General features: G+C 45.6%; 2 protein-coding genes across 2 annotated transcripts; one reads left to right on the plus strand and one right to left on the minus strand.

The window, feature by feature from the left end:
- Positions 1 to 3,494: 3,494 nt before the first annotated feature.
- On the plus strand, positions 3,495 to 8,092 carry LOC136965632 (keratin, type I cytoskeletal 50 kDa-like). The gene is made up of 6 exons (XM_067259815.1): positions 3,495 to 3,587; positions 4,701 to 4,862; positions 5,296 to 5,421; positions 5,824 to 6,044; positions 7,841 to 7,851; positions 7,995 to 8,092. The coding sequence occupies exons 1-6, from the start codon at positions 3,495 to 3,497 to the stop codon at positions 8,090 to 8,092; spliced, it is 711 nt and encodes a 236-aa protein (XP_067115916.1).
- Positions 8,093 to 9,764: 1,672 nt separating this feature from the next.
- On the minus strand, positions 9,765 to 16,543 carry LOC136965208 (keratin, type I cytoskeletal 13-like). Its single transcript, XM_067259265.1, has 7 exons — positions 15,976 to 16,543; positions 15,505 to 15,587; positions 15,247 to 15,403; positions 14,867 to 15,028; positions 14,658 to 14,783; positions 14,315 to 14,535; positions 9,765 to 10,002 (listed from the first exon to the last, which is right to left on the minus strand). The coding sequence occupies exons 1-7, from the start codon at positions 16,492 to 16,494 to the stop codon at positions 9,888 to 9,890; spliced, it is 1,383 nt and encodes a 460-aa protein (XP_067115366.1). The 5' UTR covers positions 16,495 to 16,543; the 3' UTR covers positions 9,765 to 9,887.
- Positions 16,544 to 16,975: the final 432 nt, after the last annotated feature.

Consider the following 16,975-nt stretch of genomic DNA (forward strand, 5'->3'; position numbering starts at 1 on the left):
TTTACAAGTCAAAGGAATGCAGTCTTTATGGAGATTGATGGAAATCAGTTGGTGGTAGGGTTGCACCGAATCCAGATTTTTGGGGTTCGGCCGAATAGCGAATCCTACTGCCATCCTCAGTCCATTAAAATAGGGTGACCACGTCCTCTTTTACCTGGACATGTCCTGTTTTCGAGACCTAAAAAATGCGTCCGGCAGGGATTCAAAAATCGTCCGGGATTTTGCCTAGTCGGTTATTTGTGTTTCTCTGGGTCTTTCACCAACTAGTTATTACGCCCTTACAAGTTTTGGAAAGGTTATCTCCCTTACGTTCCACCTTGCGCGAGCTCTGACTGAGACTGTCATTGCCAGATGCACGATAATTATCCTCCTGGATGGTCATGGTGCGGCATGCAATACACTACCTACCCCCCCCCCCCCCCCCCCCCCGCCTACCCCCGACCGAAGTGTCCTCTTTTTCACAAACTCAAATCTGGTCACCCTAATTAACACAGTAAACACATTAATGAAGTAAACAATGTCCACAACAGTGTATTTATTTATTTTTTACTGTAAAAAAATAAATAAAATAGGCAACATTTTGCCATGAAGACAAGTGGTAAAAACTATTTTGACAATTACAATATGCCTATGTTTACCCTATCTCAAGATCCAATCAATATCCACAATATTAGCCTTTTAGATTTCTTGAATTTCTTTCAGATGTTTCATACGCAAATGTTTAAACAGCGGAGATGTTGTGTATTGTTTATGGATCCTTGCCACCACAAGACAAATCGGCCACCTTGCTGAAATGAGTCTCTGCAGGTTGGGATGTCTGGGTTCGGTGGAAAAAAATTCTAAGGTTCGGCAGAAACCGAACCCCGTCAAAAAGCCCAATATCCGGCCAAATCCGAAACCGAATCCTGGATTCGGTGCATCCCTACTCGTTTTACGTCATCTTTCCCCTTACAAAAAAGAAGTATACTTCAAGTTTATTTTGTAAGTATACTTAGTATAAAAAGTATACTATTATCATGTTACTTAAAGTATACTAGCAGTGTACTTATTTATATACAATTTTTGTACTTATTTATATACTATTTTTGTACTAAGTAAACTGAATTGGCCCACTTTTTAGGTCACTTAGTACACTTTAAAGTACACTTATAGTGTATTTCAAGGTTTACTTTTGAATACTGTAAAGTAGCCTGTGTAGTGCACTTTCAGTTCATGAAGTATACTTCCTAAAGAGCCTCAAAGTATACTTGGCAATACTTTTTAGTGCACTTTCAATTAATGTAAGTACTTCAAGAAGTAAACTTATTAAATTTTACTATTACTTACTAATATATTATAATGTTTAGGAGCCCCTCAAACGCCTCAGATTATAAGTCACTTAACGAGAACGGGGGCCCTTGCAAAGTTACACTGCAGTTTCTTAGCTGGAATAAGCTAATCACTGCGAAAGCGTTGGCGTTTTAAGAATCCAGCTCTTCTTATGAAACGTAAATGAAGAAATGTATACCATTTTCAGTTTCTAAGCATACTTCTTAAAAGTATATCAAAAGGGAACTAAAAGTGTACTATCCATATTTTAGTATACTTATAGTATACTTTAATATACTTCTTTTTTGTAAGGGTCATTGCCAAGTAAAGTTCCAATCCAAACAACACAAGTCACCAAGAATGCCAAAAATACCCGGAAGTGTTCTTGATCCGCCCCTTTTATCGAGGATGCATTGGGTGTCTTGGCCAGGGAGAACGCTTCTGTTTTCCCAGAAGTTATTGCAAGATGTCAGGAGAGGCGGACAAACTTCATAATTGTAATTATTTTATTGATGAAACAGCTAATTTGTAAATTGGCTACGACTTTTCGATAACCTAGCTAGCGAGTCCAAGGTATTGCCAGAGCCTGTTTAAGGAGAACCAGAGCCATATAAAAAGAGAGTTGTGACACGCTTTGGTCTAGCCGACACGTGATCACGTGGTTCAAATAGCTCGCTGTAGTTCCAAAAAACCCACTGCTGTCAACCTGTTTGAATGGTTTTCGAATAGGCTGGCTAACGGAAGTCGCTTTCTCAGGCAAATGACGAATGAAACAGGCTATCTTCAGCAGGCTCGTATCTACAAAAAGCAGTCCTCCCTGACGTTTTTGGTGTGGAATGGAGTGAAATACAACATTGTGAACACACTCACTGCCAGTGAGTGACCCGAGTCTGACTGAGGCTAACGTCAAAACAGTGTAAAGGGGGACCAAGACATGGCTGCCGCCTAAGACTATGCAGGCGACGCATTCTGAGAGGGTCAAGTTTGTTTTTAGTGAGTGGACCTGCAATTCCTGCTGAGCGTTGAGAGCTAGCTAGACTTGCAGATTAAGGGGTCTAAAGTAAAGCAGAGGAACTTATTGAAGTTCTAGTTATTTCCGCACTTTGCAATACTATGGCTAATAATCAAGGGGAAGACTCGGTCCTGCTAGCCCCCATGTTGAGACAGCGTGCGAGGTGCTGGACCAAATGTCTAAAACTTGCCCGGAGCTGCTGAGAGAAGCAGCAAATTTGATTGAGGAAGATGCTGATGCACCCTGGTACCAGAGTCTAAATTTGCAGTCACTCTGTGGTCACTATCTTGATCGGAAAGTGTGGAAATAACTCCAAGTACTTCAATAAGTTCCTCTGCTTTACTCGCTACATGCTCTGGGTCAGCAGGTCCTCCACATCCTCAGCTAAGTCTAAAATGTCTCTCACCAACTCCCTAGAAAGTTCATGAAGATCCTCCATCGTCTCTATCCAGGCTCTCTACTTCAGACCAACGCAATGGATCACACTTGATTCGCGCTAGCCCCACCTACTGACTTTGATGGGCGAGTTTGACAGATAACACAATTAATGAAGCACTGCAACACAACACGTTGTGAAATGTAAATGCAACACGTTGTGAAATGTAAATGCAATCGACTGGGGGCGCTGTTTAGCGTTTGTAAATGGACCATGAAATACTTAAATAGTGAAATAATTATATATGTATTTTACATAAAATGTATTGGTATTTTAATGAATTCATGACACATTTAAGAACATATTTATGTATTTAATTCCTATTTTAATTAACTAATGACACATTTAAGTAACTATTTAATGGTTTATTTATTTAATTCATTTTGGCACTTTTAGTCCTCCATACATAACCAAGGGTATACTTCTAAACTAACCTGCTCCATGTAAGGCAAAAAGTCGAGCTAAATTAAGTGTTGCAAATAATTTCAAACAGGCGGAAACAGAATCTCAAAAGACAGTTCGGTCGAGTAAATTCCAAAGCACTTTAGTCCGTGTTCGGAAACATAAGTGCAGACTTTTTGAAGTGCACACATGAATTAATTTACTTGATAGAATGTATTAATTGAAATAAACAAGTGAAGAAATAATGTAACTTTAACTGTTTTCAAAAGACATTGATTAATTTACATAAAATAAGGCCTAAACTAAGCAGAGCGTCTAGATAAGTTACAATAAATTATGGCGTATCCATTCTTCAACAACCCTGTGGATGAAGGTGCTCAGATTATACAAAGAGCGTACGCTCTGAGGAAGGTTCTGGACAGGGCCGGAGTGGGGCCACTTTTCAGCCCGGGAGTTTCAGGCCCAAGACCGGCCCACTTTTTTTTGTATACCAAAAAGAGCTGGATGCAGCCTGCTTTGACTGGGGGTGCCGTGAACCTTTCTGGGGGGTATCATGATTACAGAAAGGGATCGTATTTTTTATATTGATACCATTTTTGAGACTGCTTAACGAATGTGTAAACATTTGGGGCTAAGCCCATTTGGGGCTTAGCCCTAGGACGTATGGGTTTGACGTGATGCAAGATGGGGACTTCCACACTTAATGCCAGCGCGCACAGCGCTTGGCCATTATTTGAGCGCAAAATTGTTTTTTGAGCTTTATGTAAAATAATCTGCCGTTTTTCAATTGGTAGTGAAAAATACCAATTGAACTCCGCCCCTGACTCTCTGTCACACCTACGAATAGTCATGATTTTGTTGGTGGACCTGAATAGGACCTGACTGTGTACATACGTTTGCTTTACTAACACAAACAGTAGTAGTAGTACTAAAGGTTCACCACCTTTTGGAGTTATTGATTGCATTCTTGGAACAAAAGACCAGTGTTCCACATTCATGCCAATGTAACATTCTGTCCACTTTACTCCACTCACATAATAGTATGAAGTAAAATGATGTCGCACTCCACATATTAGCAGATTTGAACGTAAAGGATGTTCCTATAACATTTAATCAACTTCACCCAATTGTTTTATAAGGGCAGTCAACGTTTTGCACGCAAACTCAAGCACTCTTCTGGACTCCGACACCCCTGCCCCGCCACCCTTCCCTTTCCTCTTCCTTCCATTCTTCCTCCTCTCCATTAGCTCACAGAAACCCTTTCTGTGCCTCCGCACGCACCTAAAAACACACATATTACAGTTCCAGCAGATCAAATACAGTAGCGCAATAAAACCCTCAGACACAGTTGTACACAAACAGCACTAAGTTCTAAGGATACAAACCAGTAACAGTGGTAATTGTCAATAGGGTTTGGATATTGACAATATACATGATTAGTGAGACAGTCACGCACTTTCCAAACTGCTTTGAATACTGCCCCGTGGCCACCATGATGTCTCTAATCGTGACAAACCTGACCTTTGACCTTTCCCAATGTAGGAGCTGGCCCTGTTGAGGGCGCATATGGGCGGCCAGGTGAACGTGTCGGTGGACGCAGCGCCCTCTATGGACCTGAACCAGACCATGACCGAGATCAGGGAACACTACGAGGCAGTGGCCGTGAAGAACCGCAAAGACCTGGATGCCTGGTACCAGAGCAAGGTTAGCAGAACCCACGGGTCCATTAAGATCCATCGTGGAGAATCGTTTTTGTCTTAGTTGCAAGAGGAACCGAGTTGAGTTGGTTGAAGTGTTTCTAAAGGACACGCACCTGCGCATTCAAAGTGTTCTTGGTGGCGTGGCTGGCTGAAGTGTTGTTCATGAGAAGGAAGGAAACGTGATGAGCGATGCAGTGACATGTGACACCAACGCACAAATATTATGATTATGTGTAGGTTTGTTGCATTGTATGTACAGTACCGGTCAGTGTCCAAACCTTTGACTGGTACTGTATGTCAGTTGCATTTCCATCAGTTTATCATCAAATGCATCTGATATTTTCTGCAAAACAGACTAGACAGGCGATGTCCAACAATCATCATTAGCTACGCAGAAATTAGGGTCATATCTTCTGACTAATGTGTTTTTTCATCAGATGTGCACAGTTGAGCAGGAAGTTGTCATTCAGAACGAGGGTCTCATCAGCTGTCGCACCGAGGTGAAGGAGCTCAAGAGCACCCTCCAGAGGCTTCAGATTGAACTGCAGTCCTGCACAAGCATGGTGAGCACTCTGCGGAACACATTGTCTGACTTGACAACAACTGACACACACCCTGTGGTGAAAGGGAAAATCTGGCAAACGTTTTCTTCTTGTAAATCCACCATAAATAAACTGATTTGGCACCGTGCTGACTTTAACCTGACACTTCATCTTAACCCCCCCCCCCCCCCCCCAAATCAGACTCAGGGAGAAAATAAATGAGTTTCACATTGACACAAAACACATTTTAGAATGTGCGGTCAGGCTGATGCACACACTCACACCACAATCCCAAGTTAAAGACATTCCACAACAATTAAGGCTAAGAGTAGCCTTAACAACATCCATATTTGCCCCTATGCGGTGTACACCTATACACCCATTCCAACCCATTTACCTTTTCCATCTGACCATCCAATATAGAAACTATCCCTGGAGGGCACCTTATCAGAGACCCAGGCCCGCTACTCTGCCCAACTGTCAGGCCTCCAGGATGTGGTGACCAGCCTGGAAAGCCAGCTGTCCCGACTCCACGGCAACATCGCCAGCCACAGGCAGGAGTACAACGTCCTGCTGGACCTCAAGACCAGGCTGGAGATGGAGATCGCCGAGTACAGGAGGCTGCTGGACGGAGAGGACGACGTGTGAGTGCCTGGAAGAGGGGGACCGGGAGAAGGGGAACCTGCAAGGAGAGGGGGACTGGGGAGGAGGGATAGGAGAGAAGCCTGCAGGGAGAGGGGTACTGGTAGCCTGGCTATGCCCTCCTACGTACTTCCGCTCAATTTTCATTTTGTTTCTGTACTGCGTCTGGGCTTTCGGTATATTAGTCAGATGTCTCCGGTAAACTTTTTACCGTTCCAATCAGCGAACAGAGGGAGTGGCTGAGAACGATTACGTTGACGTCGTGCGCTAGTTTGAGTTGTAGTTCCTTAATGGCGGCGGAGAAAGATGCGAGCGAAGCCATTCGGTCCGTTGTTGCAACGCTGCCGAATATCCAGAAGTTAAATCCGGAGCAAGAACAATCTTTGCTGAGTTTTGCTGGTGGCCATGATGTTGTGGCCCTCCTCCCCCTCAGGGTTCGGGAAAAGTTAGGTTTTCCAGCTACGGCAGCTATAGCTCCGTTACAGTAGTGGTGAAGGAGTCGGCTAAGGCGAACACTAGCGATTGGTTATGGCAAATGGCGAGTGGCTCTGGGCAGATCCAATAGTCTAATTATTTGTTTGTAAACATTCGGGATGCGCGCAGCATGGTGGCAGAAAACCGGGAAAAGATAGCCTTTATAACGGCTAGAGAATTACACGGATTATACAAATAGTTAGATTCAAAAAGACCAAAAAGGTCGAGTAGGACAGCCTTTAAGAGAGAAAGCGATTCCCCATTGATCTGTCACATCAGAATTTTGATTTGGGTCACGAAAGTCTTGAGATTTGAGTGAGAATGTCGCCCGGTAGACCGCATAGTCTTAGGCGGCAGCCATGTCTTCACGTCATGTCACAAAATTCATAATTGTACAGTTTTACAGTCAATTCTAAACCACAAAAGTCGAGCAGGGCAGCTTTCAAGAGATATGGTAATTCTGCTTTTAGCAGCTGGTCCGATTATTTTTGAGATTTGTGTAAAACTGGCAATCTGAGTGAGACTGCGTCCCTCTTACACTCTTTTGACGTTAGCCTCAGTCAGACTCGGGTCGCTCACTTGCAGTGTGCACAATGTTGTATTTCACTCCATTCTACACCAAAAACGTCAGGGAGGACTGCCTGTTGTAGATACGAGTCTGCTGAAGATAGCCAGAATCTCGGATTTCTTTAATCAAGCCTGTTTCATTCATCATTTGCCTGAGAAAGCAACCTCCGTTAGCCAGGCTTTTGCCCGTTTCACTCGTCAGGCTATTTAAAGGTCTGCGGGGACAAGTGACTTTTGTGCATGGACAAGTGAAACGTAAATGTACTGTCCAAATGACAAATGCCTCAAAAAGTTATGTCAAGCCCTGCAATCCAGTGTCCAGAGATATATAATTACCTGATCGACACTCCAAGTGTATATACCCGGGAGAAGTTTGTCTTTTGCCACCAACATGCGCAGTTGAGCCTGCTTAACGTTGTGTGACGTAGGGTGATAATTGGTCTATAGTTTTAAACTTCAACAGAGTACCCGCCTTCAAGGAAGTTAACGCTTGTCAATGGAGCGATCCCAGACTCTCTGTACAAATGAAATGTACGAGAGTCTGGTGAGGACCAGGCCAGGGAACTGGGGGACTGGGGAGGAGGGATAGGAGAGAAGCCTGCGGGAAGAGGGGAAAGGAAGGGGGAGGTTGTAAGTTAAGTGGTGGTGTAGGAAAGGTGTGGAGGTGAAAGAAACTGAGATAAAGGACGTGACAGGCGTGTGATTAAACTGTGTTTTTCTCGTCTTTTTCTCTCCCTCGAAACGCTGTCCCCAACAGCACCAAACAAGGTAAGCATGTTTCTTGCTAAAATCAATGATTCCCTAAAGATTTTGCTAACCTGAATAATGTGTCGTCGGTCATGTTTTGTGATAATTATAAGATTGTCAATGCTATTCTAAGATGTACTTATTGTCTGTTCTTGGCTTCTTAGTGGTCACCAAGGTCATCACAGTGGTGGAGACTGTGATCGATGGGAAGGTGGTCCAGTCCTCCAAAACAGTAGACGTGGATGTGGATGAGATTGACTGATTGAATGTTTCTTTTGACATCAAGTTTAGGCTGTGGCATTGAAGACAGCGACACACCACAGAAGCTTGAGTTTAAATACATGATTTAATGTGAAATTACTTACTGTACATGCAAGTCTTGAATGACTAAATACATGATGCTGTTAGTTCAGAATCAGAATCAGAATCAGAAAGGGATTTATTCGCCATGAAAGTTTGCACAGACAAGGAATTTGCTTTGGCAGGAAGGTGCATACAATAAACATATACCTAAAATTTAAATATGTGGACTAACTATACTAAGGGTACATAAACTAGCAGTACTAAGTGGGATAAATATAAGTTGCCGTAAATTACAATATAAAAATACAAAAATACAAATATTACAAAAAATACAAATGTACAAGATACCATGTTGTGGTGCAGTGCAAAAGCAGTGTGTTTTAAGCAATAAGTCATTTGAGTCAGTGTGGTCCCTTGGCCTTGTTGAAGAGGCCCACAGCGGAAGGGAAGAAACTGTTTTTGTGGCGTGAGGTATTGGTCCTGATAGACCGCAGCCTTCTGCCGGAGGGGATTCGCAACAGTCTTACTACATCAATGCACGTCGTATTCATGCGTGGTTGCTAACGTGTGCTGACGTTGTGATGTTAGGCTTGCACTGATTCCCTTTGGCGACAAAAGACACTTTTCGCCAAAAAAAACTAATTTAAACTTAAACCGTGCAACGGAACGTAAATAAAAATACAAGCAACGCATTCGCTACCAAGACGAACCTTTTGACACTTACGTTCTCTATGTAGTCAAAATATTGAGAGATCCTTAGGGTGGGAAAATAAATAATAAATAATATATATGTGCGAGAACAAAGGTTGTTCCCTTGCCGAAGGCAGACACTCAATGAAGACTTTTGGTCAAGAATATGCAAATACAGACACATCAACCAACCTTTTATGTAGTTAAACCTTTGACTACATGGCCTAGACTGTATAATAAAACTGTTACTAAATTAGGTTGGATTGCAGGATATTACATTTTAAATTTTTCTACTTACACCTATGCATTCAATCGATCCGTGATTTCTTGCCATCCTTTCTCTCTTATAGGGTGCACGCGCAATTAGCTTGACTACCTAAATCTGACTTGAATTAGTAGGAGTGCGTGAGCTGAAATTGGCCTTTATGGAACCGCTTTAGCCCCGCTTGACTAATTAAACTAATTCAAGTAAGTCAAGCTTTTTTGAGCGGCTTTTATGGAACAGGCCTCTTTACCATAACCTACATGTTACTTGTTGTTCAGGGAAGGGTTATCAAGTCTCATACAATTCTCCCACACCAACAACTCAATGGCTGAGCGATTAGGGAATCAGGCTATTACTCAGAAGGTTGCCGGTTTGATTCCCACCTGTGCCTTGAGCAAGGCACTTCACTCTACTTGCCTCGGAGGGAATGTCCCTGTACTTACTGTAAGTCGCTCGAGAGCGTCTGCTAAATGTAAATGTAGTCATTAATGACAAATCCAATCCCTGCTGACAGTAATCTTCCACACAGTGCCACATAGATCACACTAATCATGACCCGTCACTGACGCGTGCACTTTCAAAATACTATTCTCTTGGCCTCATGTTCAAACAATAAACTCCAAAATGGCAGTCAGATGTAAAGGAAAGGAGTCAAATCAGACACAGAACACAAAGATGGCATTGTCAGCACACTGAGAGTATCTTTATTGCTTTCAAATGAAGAACTGTTGACAGTGTTCTACCCAGATGTTCTTGGAAGGGGGTTAACTCTTTGTGCGCGCCTTGCTGTTTCAGCCCACTAGGAGCTTGTGGCAGAAGAGGACACCACCTTGCCATCCACAACCTCCTCTGTGACCACCACCACCTTGCGTGTGCTCTTAGAGGAGGTCACTGTGGAGGATATGTCGCTGATGCTGTAAGAAAGATGGAACAAAGAGCATCTTACTGGATTAGTGTATGCTTCTTACGGTTTGTTTTCAAGCTGACATCTTCCCCTAAGACCATCTTTGGTCGACTTTGGTTTAATGAAGAAAAGAGGATTTGTTTGCTCACCTCACAAGGACAGTGGGCTAGCATTCTAGTGAATTTCTGGCACACTATGGTAGAGTGCTACTTAAAGATCCTGTAAAGTTAATACCATGATTTGCTTCTCAGTACATTATATACGTGTGAAATGAGTTCCTGAAAGCATGTGCAAATCACTAAAACTTTGTCACACCAAAATGTATAGTTAGACCGTAGAAAAGTTTCTCTTCCGTTTTCAGATCAGGTTTTAATAGGCAGGGCCAAAAAGTTACCCATCTAGGTCATTTCGACCCGTCAGATCACTGACTGCTGTACTGTTATTGTAGCCTACATCAGCTATCTAGCTAGCTTCAGGATGTCTCCCTCCACCCGCAACTGCATCTTCCCTGGATGCAAAAACTTCAGCTGCGCTGTAACACTATTTCATTTCCCTATTGATGAGGAAAGGAAAAGTGGGTGGATTGATTTTGTGAAGAGCCACGCAGATGGAAAGCTTCTGATAAACTCCAACAGCCGCCTCTGCAGTGGATAAGAGAGTCTGCTAAATGACTAAATGCAGTGACCATTTCACGGCGGATAGTTTTAACATGGACCAGAGACAGACGGGGTTCGCGGACACACGGCTTCTCTTGCAGCGCGGAGCCGTGCATCCGAGCATCCGCCCTCCGGGCCGTTCCTCCTCAGGTCGCACCTGGACAATCCACCGCCGACAGCAGTTCATCACTCTGTTCTGTGTGCTTGTTATAATTATACTAGATAACTTTTCCAGAGGTATCTCTGCTATGAGTTAGTGCAAACCGCTAAACTGATATTAGGCTACTCGGTGTAGAATGATGGTATTTTGGTGAAATGGTATGTGTTAGAAGTAGCCTAGTTGGAGAGCTCACTGTCAGCTGTCTTTGGTGTCCATTTTTACTGTTACAGCTCAGGGGAACATTATATGCATCTGTATGTTTCACTCATTGAACAAATAAATTCTAATTTTATACTGTTTTGTTCGGCTTGACGTAGCGTCCATTATCTGAGTCGTAGGTAGGCAGCGAGGGGCGGAGCTTCAGCTCCTTCAGGCGACACGCCCCCCCCAGTCTGGAGCAGAGAAGACTGCTGATTTTTTCATGATTTCAAAGCCTAATTTTACATACATGTCGGTGTTACTTTTTCATTCGAATTTGGATGGGTAGTTAATAACACATTCTGTGGTGTGGCGAACTTAAAACTAGTTTTCAGGTCCACTTTACAGGATGTTTAAACACACATCAAAGCAAATCTACCGTGCTACTGCTCGAGACTAAATCAGTTACCTAAGTTACATCCATCCCTTGTTTGTTCTTTCTCAAATGGTAAATGGTAAATGGACTGCATTTATATAGCGCTTTTCTACCTTAGCAGTACTCAAAGCGCTTTACAATGTTTGCCTCTCATTCACCCATTCATACTCTCAATCACACATACCTACGGCAGCGAGCTACCATACAAGGCGCCGGCCTGCCCATCGGGAGCAACTTGGGGTTCAGAGTCTTGCTCAAGTCGAGTCGAAGAACAGGTTTAGCAAGGCGGTGAGGGAGGCTAAACGACTGTACTCAGAGAGGCTAAAACACCAATTCTCTGCGAACGACTCTGCTTCTGTCTGGAGAGGGCTCAGGCAAATTACCAACTACAAGCCCAGAGCCCCCCACTCCACTAACGACTCCCGCCTGGCCAACGACCTGAATGAGTTCTACTGCAGATTTGAAAGACAATTGGACAGTCTTGAACTACCCCTTCCCACCCAGGAGGCCTCCCACCTCCCCCCCTCTACAGTGACGACTCTCTCCATTCAGGAGGGTGAAGTTAACAGACTTTTCAAGAGGCAGAATCCCCGCAAAGCAGCTGGGCCGGACTCTGTCTCTCCAGCCACCCTCAAGCACTGCGCTGACCAGCTGTCTCAGGTGTTTACCTACATCTTTAACACCTCCCTTGAGACATGCCATGTGCCAGCCTGTCTCAAGTCCTCCACCATCATCCCTGTGCCCAAAAAGCAAAGGCCAACAGGACATAATGACTACACACCCGTCGCCCTGACCTCTGTGGTAATGAAGTCTTCGAGCGCCTGGTGCTGGCACACCTGAAATCCATCACTGACCCTCTACTGGACCCCCTGGAGTTTGTCTACAGAGCCAACAAGTCTGTGGACGATGCAGTTAACATGGCCCTCCACTTCACCCTACAGCACCTGGACTCCCCAGCATCCTATGCCAGGATCCTGTTTGTGGACTTCAGCTCTGCCTTCAATACCATCATCCCCGCCCTGCTTCAGGACAAGCTCTCCCAGCTGAACGTGCCTGATTCCACCTGCAGGTGGATCACAGACTTCCTGTCTGACAGGAAGCAGTGCGTTAAGCTGGGAACACAAGTCTCTGACTCCCGGTCCATCAGCACCGGATCACCTCAGGGCTGCGTCCTTTCTCCTCTGCTCTTCTCCCTGTACACCAACAGTTGCACCTCCAGTCATCCGTCCGTCAAACTCCTGAAGTTTGCGGACGACACCACCCTTATTGGGCTCATCTCTGGTGGAGACGAGTCTGATTATAGGTGGGAAGCGGCCAACCTGGTGTCCTGGTGCAGCCAGAACAACTTAGAGCTCAATGCTCTTAAGACAGTGGAGATGGTTGTGGACTTCAGGAGGAACACAGCCCCACTCACCCCCATCACCCTGTGTGACTCCCCAGTCAACACTGTGGAGTCCTTCCGCTTCCTGGGCACTATCCTCTCCCAGGACCTCAAGTGGGAACTGAACATCAGCTCCCTCATCAAGAAAGCACAACAGAGGATGTACTTCCTTCGGCAGCTGAAGAAGTTCAACCTGCCAAAGACAATGATGGTGCACTTCTACTCAGCCATCATTGAGTCCATCCTCACCTCCTCCATCACCGTCTGGTACGCTGCTGCCACTGCCAAGGACAAGAGCAGACTGCAGCGTATCATCCGTACTGCTGAGAAGGTGATTGGCTGCAATCTGCCTACCCTCGAGGACCTGCACACCTCGAGGACCCTGAGGCGAGCGAGGAAGATTGTGGCCGACTCCTCCCACCCTGGACACTCCCTGTTTCAGTCACTCCCCCCCGGCAGAAGGCTGCGGTCTATCAGGACCAATACCTCACGCCACGTCTTCCCTTCCGCTGTTGGCCTCTTCAACAAGGCCAAGGGACCACACTGACTCAAAATGACTTCTTGCTTAAAACACTCTGCACCACAACATGGTATCTTGTACATTTGTATTTTTTGTATTTTTGTATTTTGTCATTTACGGCAACTTATATTTTATTGTATATTAAATTCTATTCTAATCCCACTTAGTACTGCTAGTTTATGTACATACATTTTACATTTACATACATTTACATACATTTTACATTTAGTCATTTAGCAGACGCTCTTATCCAGAGCGACTTACAGTAAGTACAGGGACATTCCCCCGAGGCAAGTAGGGTGAAGTTCCTTGCCCAAGGACACAACGTCAGTTGGCATGACCGGGAATCGAACTGGCAACCTTCGGATTACTAACCCGACTCCCTCACCGCTCAGCCACCTGACTCCCTTAGTATAGTTAGTCCACATATTTAAATTTTAGGTATATGTTTATTGTATGCACCTTCCTGCCAAAGCAAATTCCTTGTCTGTGCAAACTTTCATGGCGAATAAATCCCTTTCTGATTCTGATTCTGAAGGATACTTCGGCACATGGCCTGGGAGGAGTCGGGGATCGAACCGCCAACCTTGCGATTAACAGACAACCCTCTCTACCCCCTGAGCCACAGCCGCCCCAACAGTCTGGCTCGCTTACCCTGAGTCCTCTCCGTCTATAACCTCCTCTGTGACCACCACCACATTGCGTGTGTTCTTAGAGGAGGTCATTGTGAAGAAAGAACAAATAGCATCTTACTAAATTAGTGTATGCTTCTTATGGTTTGTTTTCAAGCTGTCATCTTCCCCTAAGACCATCTTTGGTCGACTGTTGTTTAATGAAGAAAAGAGAATCTGTGTGCTCACCTCACAAGAAGCACAGTGGGCTAGCATTCTAGTGAATTGCTGGCACACTGATAGAGTGCTACTTAAACACACATCAAAGCAAAACTACCGTGCTACTACTGGTGACTAAATTGGTTACCTAAGTTACATCCATCCCTTGTTTGTTCTTTCTCCCCAGTCTGCCCCGCTTACCCTGAGACCTCTCCGTCCAGCAGCCTCCTGTACTCGGCGATCTCCATCTCCAGCCTGGTCTTGATGTCCAGCAGCATCTTGTACTCCTGGCCCTGGCGTTCCATGTCGCTGTGCATGCTCATCAGCTGCTGCTCAAGGCTGGTGACCTGCCTCTGAAGACCCTGGAGCTGCATCGAGTACCGCCCTTCTGTGTCTGCGAGCGTGCCCTCCAGGGAGGCTTTCTATTGGTCAGTCATTGGAGAAAAAGATGGATCGAGGTGAGGGATTGTGGGAAAGCAAGTCGGAACACAACTCGGGCATTGGTATACAGGGCAGCAAGCGCTGATGCTCGGCTGGGACTCACCATGCTTTGCTGGGACTGTAGCTCGATCTCCAGACCTTGCAGCAAGCGACGAATTTCTGAGATCTCCGACTTGGAAGACTGGAGGACTTCTGTGTTGGCGGCTACTTCCTTGTTCAGACTCTGTGACTGTGGGTAAACAGTGATAGGGTCAACTGTTTATCCAGTCTGCAATGGTCAGCTGAATCGATGGGCGGGATTGTAGTTAGTACCTTGCTCTGGAACCAGCTGTCCAGGTCTCGCTGGTTCTTGGCGGAGACGCCCTCGTACTGCTGGCGGATCTCAGCCATGACACTGCTGAGGTCCACTTGAGGCGCTGCGTCCACCTCCACGTTCACCTGGCCGGTCATCTGCGTCCTCATGGACAGTAGTTCCTACAGTGAGGGACATACGTGAGTTTTCTTCATAGAGGATTTGTTTGTCTTGGATACAAGAACTTTATATGAGCTTGATTTATAAATGACAGAGGATATGAACTTTGTTCGGGAAACTATTGTCAATGATGGCCATAAAAAAAAAACAGTTATAGGACTAATAGGAAGGGTTCAGCCTTTTGGCATGCTCCCTTCTCCACCATTACATCCCCACCCACCTCCTCATGGTTCTTCTTCATGTAGATGAGCTCCTCCTTCAGACCCTCGATCTGCATTTCCAGGTCGGACCTGGCCTGGGCCAGCTCATCCAACATCCTCTTGAGCCCAGCAATGTCCGCCTCGACCGACTGCCGCATGGCCAGTTCATTCTCATACCTGCTGGGGTGGGGGCATAGAAGTTTATGATGGTATCTACGGATTTGGCTTTGTGCTATTTGGTGTGACACAAATTCTTTGCAAGGGGTTTGGAAGCCTACTTGGTTCTGAAGTCATCAGCTGCCAGTTTAGCGTTGTCAATGGAAAGGTAGATGCCTCCGTTGTAACCGGTGGCATCCTGGATCTGTGGGAATGGAGGATAGCAACATGTTTTAAGATAAGATAACGAATGGAATTGCATAAGTCCAGGCTTTGCAGAATGCCTTTGGGAATTTTAAGCGTTGGGAATCAGCTAAACGGTGACAAATTGCTTTGAAAGGGAACTCCAGGGAAAAGGAGATGAATTGCATCTTACGCAATCGCCTCAGGGATCGTCATGGATGCTGCAGTTATACTGAAACTTTCATGAACCTTACAGTCAGTTTTCTTTACAACCCCAGCTAGCAGTAAAGGTATTTTATGATGTCTCTCTAGGGTGAAATGGATTTGTCTTGCATTCAAAAAGGGTTGCTAATTCAATCCATATTTATGTGGTTATTTGTTTTGGCAGCTGTAGGGATCAGGTGACATACCTTTTTCTGCAGATCGGCGATAATGACAAAGAAGGCAGAATAGTCGCGGGATTTTGGGGAGGTCTTGCTCTCCAGAAACTCGTGGATCTTCAACTCCAGCTCACCGTTGGCCTTCTCCAGGATGCGCACCTTGTCCAGGTAGGAGGCCAGACGGTCGTTCAGGTTCTGCATGGTGGCCTTCTCATTGGCTGATGTGTGGTCTGTGACACCGCTGCCACCTCCGCCTCCACCGCCTCCTCCCATACCGAAGCCGTAACCAGCACCACCACCGCCGCCGCCGCCACCAGAACTGAAGAAAGAACTGGAGATGCGTGTTCCGGAGCCTCCTGCGCCTCCATAAACACTGCCGGCCCTCATGGCGGAGATGCGGCCGTAACCGCCGCTGCTGCCGCCTCCACCACCGCCGCCGCCCATGTACATACTGGAGCCACCTGATGAGCCTCCATACCTCATGGAGCGTCCGCTGCTTCCGCCGCCGCCGGAGGAGTAACTGGTTTTGCTGGAGTAGGAGGTGGACATGGTCACTGCGAGTGAGAGAGAGAAAGAGAGGGAGTCTGCCTGCCTGCCCTGGATGAGGACATAGACTGCCACACCGCCCAGACCTTGTTCCCTTTTATACACAGCAGGATCGAAGGGAGGGAGGCAGGCAGGGAGGAGGAGGGAGAGGTTGATGGGTGAAACGGGGAGAGGTGTTACCTCATGAAAGGCAGGGGCTCTTACTCCACCCTCTTAGTACCCTTGCAGGCAGATGCAGATAGAGATAGGAGTGAGGATGGATGTGGGGCATGATCACATCAAACATTTGCATGGAAGCAAACGTACATCGACTTAATGCATGCATACAGACGCATCTGGGAAGTTCGACCAATATGATTAGAAGTACAGATATGCAAATACATATCACACAGGTGAGTGAAAGTTGCTCTCATACATGTATTGACATCATAAGCACACTGATGTATCTGGGGGACAGCAGACACACCCACTGGTGTTCGCCTCA

The sequence above is a fragment of the Osmerus mordax genome, chromosome 21, assembly GCF_038355195.1.
Source record: "Osmerus mordax isolate fOsmMor3 chromosome 21, fOsmMor3.pri, whole genome shotgun sequence".
Taxonomy (NCBI): domain Eukaryota; kingdom Metazoa; phylum Chordata; class Actinopteri; order Osmeriformes; family Osmeridae; genus Osmerus; species Osmerus mordax.

What these genes read in the sequence shown, in the direction of transcription:
- LOC136965632 (XM_067259815.1), top strand. Translation starts at nt 3,495, where the DNA reads ATGGCGTATCCATTCTTCAACAACCCTGTGGATGAAGGTGCTCAGATT. An exon ending in ATGCCTGGTACCAGAGCAAG is followed by an intron (nt 4,863 to 5,295) that starts GTTAGCAGAACC and finishes TTTTTTCATCAG; the next exon opens with ATGTGCACAGTTGAGCAGGA. An exon ending in TGCAGTCCTGCACAAGCATG is followed by an intron (nt 5,422 to 5,823) that starts GTGAGCACTCTG and finishes CATCCAATATAG; the next exon opens with AAACTATCCCTGGAGGGCAC.
- LOC136965208 (XM_067259265.1), bottom strand. Translation starts at nt 16,494, where the DNA reads ATGTCCACCTCCTACTCCAGCAAAACCAGTTACTCCTCCGGCGGCGGC. An exon ending in GCTGATGACTTCAGAACCAA is followed by an intron (nt 15,404 to 15,504) that starts GTAGGCTTCCAA and finishes CCACCCCAGCAG; the next exon opens with GTATGAGAATGAACTGGCCA. An exon ending in CTGGACGGAGAGGTCTCAGG is followed by an intron (nt 10,003 to 14,314) that starts GTAAGCGGGGCA and finishes TCTTTCTTACAG; the next exon opens with CATCAGCGACATATCCTCCA.